The sequence below is a fragment of the Ischnura elegans genome, chromosome 5 (genome assembly GCF_921293095.1).
Source record: "Ischnura elegans chromosome 5, ioIscEleg1.1, whole genome shotgun sequence".
Classification (NCBI taxonomy): Eukaryota; Metazoa; Arthropoda; class Insecta; order Odonata; family Coenagrionidae; genus Ischnura; species Ischnura elegans.
This window is the reverse complement of record NC_060250.1, coordinates 58,051,522-58,063,640: the sequence shown is the minus strand read 5'-3', so window position 1 is coordinate 58,063,640 and position 12,119 is coordinate 58,051,522. Positions and strand designations below refer to the sequence as shown.

Below are 12,119 nucleotides of genomic sequence, written 5' to 3'. Positions count from 1 at the left end.
CGGCACGGAGCGATAGTCAGTCTGTACACTCGGGTGGTGCGAATCGGGGCTTCAAAAAACTGCCTTCCTAGCCTCTACTCATGACTCCTCTATCTTTTTCGGCTGCTCTCTCCCTCCACTTCCCCTCCCTCGCCGTCATGCCCCCCCCTCCTCCTCGTTCTTCCCCAAAACCCACCTCCCCTACCACGCCCATCCCACTCAACTCTCTGCCTTCCCCTCCCTCCTCGAAGCCGAACCAACTCCTTCCCCTATCTTCCCCCCAACTCCGTCCGCGCTTCTCCTATTCCTGCGTGGGTTTTGCGAAAAGGCAAGTCCTTTATAGCTCCATGGGTGCGTGCAAACTTTTCTTTTTTTTTCAGAGTATATTTTTTTATTTTTCGCGATAAGGCGGCCAAGAGAGCGAGACAACTGGTTCGGAATGGCAGAGAGGGGAAGGGAGAGAGAGGGGAGGGGGAAGCATTAGGAGGGTGGGAGGAGGAGGTTGGGGGGCGCAAGGGGAGGGGGTGGTTTTTTTTTTTGGGAGAAGAAGAAGTGTTGGTGTGTGTGTGTGGTAGACAACGATGCAGAAGCCTCCTCCTCTGGTCGTGGAGGCCTTAATTGCTGGGATTCTCGTTAGATATTCGGATGGGTTTAGAGTCTCTTTCGCACGGCTATTGTGTCCGCTTATGATTTCGGTGGGGAGATTCCGATTCTCAACCCCTTTCTCCTCCCCCCCCCCCACCTGCCCCTCACCCTGGCTGGCTGGCTGCACCCACAAGTCTCTCAACTTCCAGTCTCTTCTTTCCCCAGTCTCCCGTCTCAAAGTCTCCTCATATATCCCACGCTTCTGATTCATGCATTTCAGAACGTGGAGTTATTCTAAAATTCACACAAGCCTATTCTGCCTTGCTATGATTTGGAGGAAGTGAGTGTTAATTTGAGTGAAGATATTATTATTCATTCGTCTAGCATCTACCAGTCAGTCATTTTTTTGTTGCACTTTCTCAGTCTTAGTTGCACTTTCTGTCTTGCTTAGTCCAAACTCTGAGACATTAAATAGAAGACATGCCTCTGGAGGCCCATAGATTTTATTGGTTTATAATAGAATGTATGTGTATTTCAGTGATAGTTGAAAATAAATTAAAATTATTTTCCAAAAAAAAAAGGCTTGACCATGTGATTTATGAACCAGAATCTAATCTGGACGAGCTGAATGACAATAATGATTTGTTTGTGGTGTGTCGAGAATATCTATTTCTCAAATGAAAATCTAGTTCCTCTTTATCCAGAGGAATGATTATCTACAAGCACAATCTCGTCCACAGCCCCCTACCTCATGTACAGGTGATGGTTAGACAGTAAAGCTGTATCTTGTCGAAATTCGATTAGCTGTTGGCCAAATACATCATTCATGTATGGCGAGAGGTTGTTTAAAATGTGGAGGAGCCTAGAGAGAAAATATTGCTCAGGAATGTGGAATAGCCACTTCGGCAATGCACATAGGAACGTGTCCGTTTTTATTTCGCCGTGAGGGGAAAATGCGTGAGCATTAAAGGAGATATTGATGAAAGAGTAAGTGGAGTCGTATTGGTGTAGTGACTAGAGTGTTGGGTTCAAATCCCGGGGGAGGTAGAGAGTTTTAAGAAACTTCCCAATCCCTGCTTGAATAGTGTGTGGAGGACAAGTTAAGCGCAACACTCCGTCCGTCGAATGGGACGTTAAGGCGAGGTCCCTTTGGCGCCTCCCGTTTAGAGCTGGCTAATGCCGACGCCGGGTTTTTCTCTGCCTTCATCGCGCATACGACCTCAGCTGTCGGTCGACTCCTCCACATACCATGCCATATCGAAATAATTAGCAGAAAATAAGGAGAGAAATTAGACAGACTGCTGAGGTTGAGTAATAGACATTTTGAAAAAGAGGATCAGAAATCGCTAGAGAAAGTAGCTCAAGTGGACCAGTCCCGCTCTTCCGAAACCATTTGTTTTTTTTTCTGTTTTTACTTTGTCCATCGATGAAAGGTAAACGACGCTTCAAGTAATTCTGAATCGTTTGCCGATAATCTGATGAAGGATGCAACTCGTCCTTTCACATAGAAATCTGTTTACAATCCTATCAGATTTCGGGAATCGAACGATGTTGTTCAATTATATGTAACACCTTTTAGATTAAACGCTTAAGCTTTGATCGGCGGGAATCCTATCTAAAGGATCTGGAGCGAATGTACTAGCGAATATACATAATTCAAAAACCTGGATACAATATATCACCTGTTCTTCGAGCGGGTAAAAAAGATCAGATATTTTACGTTTGACTTGAGTTGAAGGAGTGAAGAGAGAAATATAGAGCATGTGTCATCATCTGCTCCAGTTTATTTTGTGTGACAGGGAAATTTCCGCCCGAAGAACTGCGAAGACACTAGTATTAAGTATTAACTTTCACGGTTAGATACTCCTTTGACTCATACAGTGAATGTGTTCTCCTACTCGTTAAAGAAAGAACTTCTTTTTGATTTATTAAGGGATATTGATATAAGTGGATGGTTCCCTATTTCAACAGATAGGGTTATTTCTCACTGATCATTTACCACTGTGAACTGGGTTAAGGGAAATCAGACAAATATGAGAATCAATCTTTGTCAGTTACTAGTGGGGTTCTGATATGGTGTCCTCAGTGTCACTCTGAATGTTATATATCCTAAATTCTCTCTGCATGTTCAAGGTGTGGCAGGACGAGAGCGTAATTGCACCTCTACTTTACTTTTTCATCAAAATAAAAATGAAATTCTCTAACGAAGTTCTGCCTAGCATTTATTAAAGTCATTTATTGCTCGGGGGAAAAACGAATTCCCACACCTATCCATTCGGCAAAATATCTCTCTTAATTTATCGTTTCTGTCGGACATGGAAATGAAGTGGGATTCTAATATAATGTTCCCTGTGTCACTCTGAAAGCAATCTATTCTCAATTGCTCAAGCAATCTAAGCCTAGCGCACAGCCTCCGAGTCTCTAGCGGCTCCCAGCCTAATTCGTTTAACATCCGTGTAATGCTTTTTGTACCTACGCCCGTAGCAGTTTTTGACGAATCGCGCAGCTTTCCTTTGTATTTTATTAAATTCACGGATTAAGCCTTTCTGCGCCGGATCACATATGCTTGCTGCATATTCAAGGTGTGGCCGGACCAGTGCGAAATATCACCTCTCTTATACTTTTTCAAGCAAATAAAAAGAAAATGCTCCATCGAAGTTCGGCCTAGCATTTATTAAAGTCCTTTACTGCCTGGAGGGAAAAACGAATTCCCATACCTATCCGTTTGGAAAAATTAATTTATGGTTTTTTTCGGATCTGGAAATACAGTGGGGTCTTCTAAAATTATGTTCTCTGTGTCGCTCTGTAAATATCTATTCTCGACTGCTCAAGTAACTCAAGCCTAGCGCGCAGCCTCCGAATGTCTAGATGTTCCCACCTTAGCCCATTTTAACCCAACGTTGCTTCCAAGCGAGATCAAAAATGTATTAATTTTCTGTTCTATTGAGGAAATATCTGAACTATGCATTATTTCGTGGTGTAAATTGTAAATACGAAATATATAGCTGCCACGATAATTAATTATGAGCGCAGAATTTTTAAATTTTCAAAATGAAAAAACTTGAAATTTGATTTCCCCTAGAAACAGCTCTGGGTTAGAAAGGGTTAATTCGTTTAACATCTATGTCACATTTTCTGTACGTTGCTATCTTTTGTAGTTTACTTCGTTCAAGGATTAAGTCCCTCTGCGCCGGATTCTTTTTGCTTGCTGCATACTCAAGGGGCGAGTGTGAAATAGCACCTCTCTTTTACTTTCTCATTCGAAAATCTTCACATAACACGCTTGACCAATCCTAGCTTCTCCAGGGCTCTGCCATAAATATTCCTTAGAGGTTCGGCGTTATCGTAACTCGCAGATACTTCACTTCGTCGGTTGCCTTCATGTTTATGCCATCCACAGCAGTGGCGTCACTAGGAATATGCTTTGGGGGGGAATATGATGAGGGGGGATGGGGAATGGCGGCCTTCAACCGTTTGGGAAATTTTTGAAAAAATGACATGCATGCACATACATTTTACATAATGTTGGCACTTAAAATTTGGGCTTCATCAAAAGTTTACGTTAAAATTTACTGTATGTCAAAACTAGACAATAGCTTTGAATAGTATTTTTATTTCTCTGAGGCTTTGAGGGGGGGATCTATCCCCCTCATTCCCCCCCCCCACCATAGTTACGCCACTGATCCACAGCATAAATATGGTTGTAGTTGTACGAACATTTGCTCAGATTAAGTTCCAGTCCACTGCTTTTGAGTCCACATAAGAACATTGTTTAAATCCGATGATGGAATTTAAAAGTCAAAGTGATCACTAATTTCGCGATAGACGAAAGAGTCGTCAGCAAAGAAACATAGCTTACTCCTAATTCGGGAGCAGATGTCATTTATGTATATAATGAACAAGCGGGGGCCGATAAGGTTTCCTTGTGGGACTCCTGATGTCACGTTAACTACATCGGATCTAATTCCGTTAAGAACTACTTTTTGCTTACTCTCACCGAAACAGTCGCGTACCCAGTATACTGTTTCGTTTAACCCGAATGACTGTAATTTGTAGAAAAGTTTTTTTGCCAAGTACCGCGTAGTATCTTATAATATAAAAATAATGCGTCAACTTCTTTTCCGATTCATCAGATTTGAGGACATTGTGGAGAAAGAGCGCGAGCTGTGCTTTGCATGATCTACCTTTCCGGAAGCCGTGCTGACAGCCATATAGGTAGTTATAACTGTTCAGGAAAATCATGGTTTTTGCTAACAACGATGTTCGAGAACCTTTCCTATAATCGATGCAAATGAAAGCGGTCGGTAGTTCCCTGGGTCATGTCTGTTTCCCTTTTTGAAATTTCGGTGTAACGTTTGCAATTATCCAGCTATAGGTATCTTTATTCAGACAATGCTTTCTTGAATATTATCTCTAAGAACGGTGCGATCCGTGGCGCTAACTCCTTGAGGAATCGCGCATGTATCCGTAATGAACCACATGAGACAAATGCGCGAGACCGAGAAGTAGCGGAGAAGCGGTGAGCCGCTCGGCAAGAGTCAGTGACGTCATCAACTCATCAGCGATTGTGGTAAGCCGGTCGATTTTTCGCTGCGATCAGCTGGGTATGTAAGCGACGCGAAGCATCGGATAACGGAAAATCCGGAGTTCTTCATTTTTCAAATTTTATCGCAATCGACGATAATAAAAAAAACAGTACGAACCCATTGCTGAATTGTGAAACTATCGGTTATTGGCAAAAATGAGAATGGATTAGTATGCAATGAAATTATAGCCTTAAGTTCGTATTTTCCTCGATAATGGGTGTTGTTTTTCCTTGAACGGCTACTTAACCACTTAGCGAGCATTTAGCAGGACGCTTAACTCCCGTTCGACCGGTTGTATTATTCGCTTTGATATCTTGAAGTATTATTTGCCTTAAACTTACACAATCACCTTCAAATTTTAAATTTATGCACATAAAGCAGACCTTTGTCAATTACCAACTATATCTCAAAAATAATAGTTCTCCTCGGCATTTTCTTTGACGTAAGCTTTTTCGTATCGGAGATATGGGTGTTTATTGAGAGAGTAGACTTTATCTGCACTTTTAAATTTTTAAGATGGTGGGGTAAGTTTAAAAGAAGTTATGCGTCCAAAAATCGAGGGATAATACTACCAGTGGAGTGGAAAAATATGTTCTCTAAAGTGGACCACCGGTCGTATTTCGTGATGTATTACTTCTTTAAAACTTAATGTACGAATTTGATATCATCTAGTATATGAATTATACCCTTATTAACATTTGCCTGAACATCAAATTCAAAAATTTCACCTCAAAATATTCTTAGATACAGGATTTCTTTATTTTAGGCATAGGCTAGTCTATTCTAGGAGTCTAGGGTCTACGATATGGGAATTCGTTTTTCCCTCGAACTATACTTAAGGGATTTTAATAGATACTAGTCGTAATCTTTTTTGAGCATTTGCTTTTTATATGTAAACAGCAAGTGTCCTAGCACCCCCTGCCTCATGCCTTTTTTGGCGGTTTTGCGGGATACTACGTAGATGTATCTGTAGAAATTGAACTGAAAATTTCAAGTTGGGAGCCTGAGATTTGAACGGGGAGTGTGACATCAGGTCCCGTTGACGTTGTGGTAAAGTCCTTGTTGAGATGTTAAATATAGTAACAGAATAGTTTCATTTTATTTTTAATAAAACAGCCGTGGAGTGGTAGTGATTAGGCCCTTTTAAAGCGGGGTATCTGTAAATGCCAGAGTGATACCCGATGATGATGTCTGTTTTGAAAAGGGAGCCGGAAATGGCCTTGAAAATGTCATCGTGAGCTGAAACCTGGGTCGGTTGAAATAAAGAAGAGTGGTAATAGACAAGCTCTTTCATTATTTTACATAAATGGAAAGAATCATTATATTTTGTTTAAAATGGAGAAGCGGTGAAGTGTTGTCTTTCGCCTACTTGACGCGGAGAAGCCGTAAATGCCAGGGATGATAACAAGAATAATAACAATGACGACGATGATGACGTTTGATGTGAAATGTTGGGGTATTTTATTTGTGCATGTTGTGAATAACATGCCGAAAATGGCCTTGAAAATTGCATTGTGTACCGAAACGAAATGAATAAATGTGGTAATAGACAAGCACTTTCATTATTTTAAATACATGGATAGAATGATTAAATTTTGTTAAAAAAGTGTAGTGAGTGGTAGTGAACCGTCGTCTTAACGCGGGGTAGCCGTAAATGCCAGGGTGATAACAATAGCGACGATGATGATGTCTGTGGTGAAAAGGGGGGATATTATTTTCTCCCTCCTTCTCCAAAACGTTTGAGTGGGCTGCAAGAACAATGTCCCCCACTGACCCTCCCCATAATCGGCCACAATCGCCACCGAGCCGAAGGTTTCGCGAATTAATCGAAGCCGGTGGGCCCGGCCCACTCCCATCCTCTGGTGATGATGACCCCGAGGGCCGGTTCCCCGCGGCGATGAACCGTTAGCGGGAGGTGGGAGCGATCGGGAAGGGGGGGGGGGGCTACAAACACATTCCGCCCCACGGACTCCTTCCACTGCAAATATCGGGGGCGGGAGGAGACGGAGGCGGGGGGAAGGTCAAAGCCGCGTGTTTTGTGCGTCCCTGCCCCTCCCCAACTCCTCAGCCGACTCCAAATCTGATTTTTCGATGGTTCGATTGATCGAAATCGTAATCGAAATAATCGATCGAAATAATCGATCGAAATCATCGGTCGTGATCTCCAAAACAGCGTATGTCTTTTTTGAAATATATGCAAGATGATATTGGACGTCTCCGCATGAGACCAAGATTTAAGGGCAAAATCCTAGATCATCTATGTCGATCGATCGAAGTAATCGAAATATTATGGTCGTGATTTCCAAAGCTGCGCAAATCTTCGTGTTAAATATAAACGAGTTCGATATTCCACTTCTTATCATGCGACCAAAATGTCAGGCCTTTCACGATGGATCTGATTTGATAGATGCAGCAAAAACGTCCTATTTTCTTAGTTACGATTAATATTTTTTGCATTAAATATTTATACTCGCGAAGGGTAGGATCAGATCAGGATTTTAATAGAACCTATTCATGCTGATTATATATGCAGACTCAATGGTGTTTCAATGTCGATTTTCTACGAATACCATTTGTGTATGAATTGCCGATGGACGAACAAATGTCGATGGTCAAAATATCATTTGTCGATTTTCAAAAGATTCTCGATCGTAATCTCGATCAAATAACAACGTAAATCGTAGGCCATTTTCGACCTCCAAAAGTCAACCACCGCGATCATTGTTGATTGTCGACAGGCAATTGCCATCGCCAATCAAATAAATTTGTTGAATATTGTTGCTCGATGTCCACCATCGACAAGGATAATTTGATAGGTACCTCCATTGTGCAAGCGCTCAACAAACGCCCACCGAATCAAATCCGCTCATCCAGGAGCTCGAAAACACGAATGCGCTCAGCTGGCAGAAGCCGAAGCATATCGATGGCTAAGTTCTAACAACATGTATCTCAAATTCGGCCGGTTTGAGACAGGTATCTTAAACAAAGTGTAATAAAATTTTAAAAATATAATAGAAGCAAAAAAACAACTCTTTGTTTTCAAATTAATGCTTCTTTTTCAGTTTTATGAACTCTTGGTTTTTAATTTCAGTCTACAATCAAAAATATTAATCGTATTTTTTTTTGCTCTCCTGGAAATATGCTATTTTGGAGATACGTGTTGTTAGAACTTAGCCATCGATATACGCTCACCTCCATTTCTCCAAGCTTCGGACGGCTATTGCCATTTTAGCGTTTGTGCAATGGAGGTAACGTATTGCCACAGGCATTGATTCTCTTCGGTTAAAATCCAGTGTCCAGGTGGCCTGCCTTCAACTCTGCCCCTCGGAGGCCCTTGTGGGGGCGTTCGAATTCGCGTGCTCGCACTTCCTTTTTCCCTTTAGTATATTTTTGTTTTTTATTATTTACTTTCCCCCACTTCTTTTTTTTATTTTTTTGTTCAACACCCGGGCCGTTTTGTTGTGTGTACACTATTGCCTGGGAGGGTAAATATCTTGCCCAGCTGCCTCTTTGGCAGTGATCGAGGAAGGCAAAAAAGAAAACGGAAGAAGTGGAGAGCCTGCTCGCTCGCACGGGTATTTTCATTCGGCTACCGCGGCCTCCTCGATCTCTCGATATACCATCATGTGGAGGTCGATACCCCAAAATTAAGTAATGGTCGCGGAACTTGTTTTGGGATGGCCAAGGCACATCCCATATGGTATAATAATTATCTTTTCCACCATATTTTTTTCAGCGCGACGTATGACAGACTTACTGCGTGATGCTGAATGAGGAAAATCGATCCAATCAATACTTATCATCACATAATATTGCGATTTTGCCATCGGGATGTTATTTTGCAACGAGATGATTTTAATTAATCGTAGCGGGCGTAACGTGGTGGAAATCCGTAATCGCAGGAGTAGTAGGGTCAACAACTTTGCTATTTCCACATAGTAATTTATTAACACCGACCATGGTTTCGTTACAGACTTTCCTTACCTTGATAATGTTACTCTGTAACGAAACCATGGTCGGTGTTAATAAATTACTATGTGGAAATAGCGAAGTTGTTGATCCTTCTACTCTCGAGATGTTTTCATCTAAATCAATGGCATAAAGTGTTTCGTGAAAATTAACTCATGTAGTTCACATTTTGAGTAAACATTTTCATCACCCATTTTCATCACCCATCACCCACCCATTTTCAAAGACGGTAAGGTGACATGCCCATTTATGGGCATGTCACCTTACCGTCTTTTCTACGAATTATTGGTGATGGCTTTCGATGCCTGAATCTATATTCTCTCTTCACTGAAGGGAGAATTCCACCCCTTGGTGATGATTGCGACTCTCCCATTACTGTGAGGCATCTCCTGACAGAGTGTGAAAAATACCGTGCTGTGCGCCATCGGCTGAACATCGGAGGAGACCTAGGGCACATCCTAGGAGACGACCCTGTTAGTGTCAGCCGAGTCAAAAAGTTTTAACAGAGACCGGGCTAACTAACAATGTTTAAATTCCAACCTTTTTATCATCTGACTACCCCTTTTATTTCAAAAATTTTATGAATATTAAAATTCCTTTTTAATGTATCCTTTAAAATTTTGATTTTATAGATTGTCAATGGTGCAAATGACCTTAGTTGTCGAGGCACCCTAAAAACAAAATACTACTACTACTACTACTACTACTACTGAATCTATATATTCCGTTTCGTCTTGACATTATCGATGGCGAGCTATTCTCCTTAATCACTGAAACACCAAACATCCTTTTGCGTCTATTGAGTGTTTATGTTATCTAGAGTATAAATAGCATAAATATATACTAATGTTCATGAACTACCCAATTTGCCGCCATTTAATATTTTATTTATACCTCGACTTCATATTTATACTTAACTTTTTTTGCTCTAAAATTGTTTTCTAATCTCTGCCTTTCCCTACCCAATCCTTTAGAGTAACCATCAATGTATAATAACCATCATGTATGTATAACCATTACCAATGTATATAAGCATTTAGAGTAACCATCAATAAAGTAACCATCAATAGAGTAACCATCAGTCCTCTTTGTCCGGTAAAAAGTTCGTCCTTGAGGAATTATTTCACTCAACTACTAAGGGGCTGTAGAACGTTCATTAATTGATGCTCTATTCTTCGTCACCGTGTCTTCTGTGTTTAGCAAAACATAACATGCCTCTTGCAAAGAGACAGGCATGTTCATGAACATTCATAAATTGTAAATTGTTTCGATTTTTTTTTTTCAAACGATAAAGAAAGACACTAGAAATAGTAAGTAAGATACGTCCCCTAAAATAATAGTTTTTTTCCAGTCCTGGAAGTCAAAACAAAAACTGACACCACGCCGGGGAGGGGGGGGGGGCGCCCGTAGCCGCTGTTCCTATTGTGTCTGATATACATGCTTCTTGAAGGCCGCCATTTAACTCTGTAAGGCTATGAATAATTCGCAGCTAATTGCCTCTGCTGGAGAGAAGCCCATGATACGAACCAATAGCCTCGTTCTCATCGACCTTACACACGATTTCGCAAGCGATCAGGGAACATTTTGGATCCCTCAATGTCAACGTTTAAATGTTCCGTCAGTCATACATACAGTCACGTTTCGTTGCTGTGAAACCGTTTTGGGTGACACAAAAAAATGAGTGAAAAGGTTATTCCGTAACTCATTTTTTTTAACCGCCTGCGGTCTTCAAAAAAATTCGCCCGCCCACTCCTGGCGTGCCCACCCGTGGTGTGCTGATTGTTTCAGCCACCGCAAGGCCAATTAATTTATTTAACTCCAAGAGGCAGCCCGGGTTTTGATGTGTTCATTTTTATTCTTTGAGCTGAAGGGTTTTACTCAGTATGTAAAGAGCTGGGTTATAAATGACACCTCTTACCGTCCATAGTCGGCCACAAATTTCTATAGTGTTTTTAAAAAAATTACCCCCTCCCTCTATCTCTCATGTATATCTCTTAATGTGCCCCCAGTTATTCATGTTTCTAATGTGCTCCTTTTTTGCTTATCGAACACTTCTTAGGCCTGATTTCGTTTAGCTGCTTGGTTTGCCTATGTCGGATGCCGTTACTCGCTACTGCTGCTACTACCATAAAAACTGATCTTTATTGGATCTCCCATTGTAAACAGTCACATAAAATAACCCATGGTCTGCTGTTATTTGCATAATCTAAGCTATCATTTTGCATTAAGTATGTATAATTGATAAATCTTCTTATTTTTATCATTGACCAGGCATTATAATAGGTTATGAGAAAGATAAGTGTTAGATAGTGAATTAGACTAAAATAGGGTCAAATTTGCGTCAATATAATCGAAAGTAGACCATGTAGGTAGGGAAATGGTTAAACTCAGATCACAAAATGAGTCCTATGACTACTCTCAATTGTAAATTTTCAATTTTATGTGCACTTTTGGGCCATATAAAGATGGCATAAGTAGTAATTGATGAATGCCACGCGAGCAAATTTCTCTCGCTTGGAGCATGCACGTAATCTTAATCAATTTTTCACCCTATTTTGTCTTTCTCTAGATCTGTTCAATTTACTAATGTCCTTCTCTCTTTTTCTTCACAGCAGTCTCAGAGGCCGTACTACCCAGGAAACCACGTAGGTTGGTATCTGGGAGGGTCGTGGAAGGGCAGCACGCAGTGTAGTGAATTTTGAGCACGTCCTAAATTAGTCAGTAATAATCCAAAAACATAGAGATGGTGTATTCGGTAAAGTAATTTTAACTTTACTTATAACTTTAACTCATAAACTATTAAATTTACACTTCAAATTAACACTATAATTTAACACTCACATTTTAAAACCTTTCTGGATTGATTTTGTGGAAATTGGATATATCCATAATAAAAGAACAAATATATCACAAATACAACACGTTCAAGCGCAGTAAATTATCAGTTCAAGAATTAAATTTCAGACCGTTGAAACACACTTCCGACTGCAATTTATCCCA

The 12,119-nt window shown here is 40.7% G+C and overlaps 1 protein-coding gene across 6 annotated transcripts in view; it reads left to right on the top strand.

Annotated features, from left to right (window-relative positions):
* The window catches only part of LOC124158935 (broad-complex core protein-like), a 351,886-nt gene that overhangs the window by 165,852 nt on the left and 173,915 nt on the right, over positions 1 to 12,119 (top strand). For all 6 annotated transcript variants that reach the window (XM_046534363.1, XM_046534360.1, XM_046534361.1 and 3 more), the window contains exon 2: positions 11,732 to 11,768. In XM_046534363.1, coding sequence (XP_046390319.1) covers positions 11,732 to 11,768 — 37 coding nt within the window. The remainder of the gene's footprint in view (positions 1 to 11,731; positions 11,769 to 12,119) is intronic.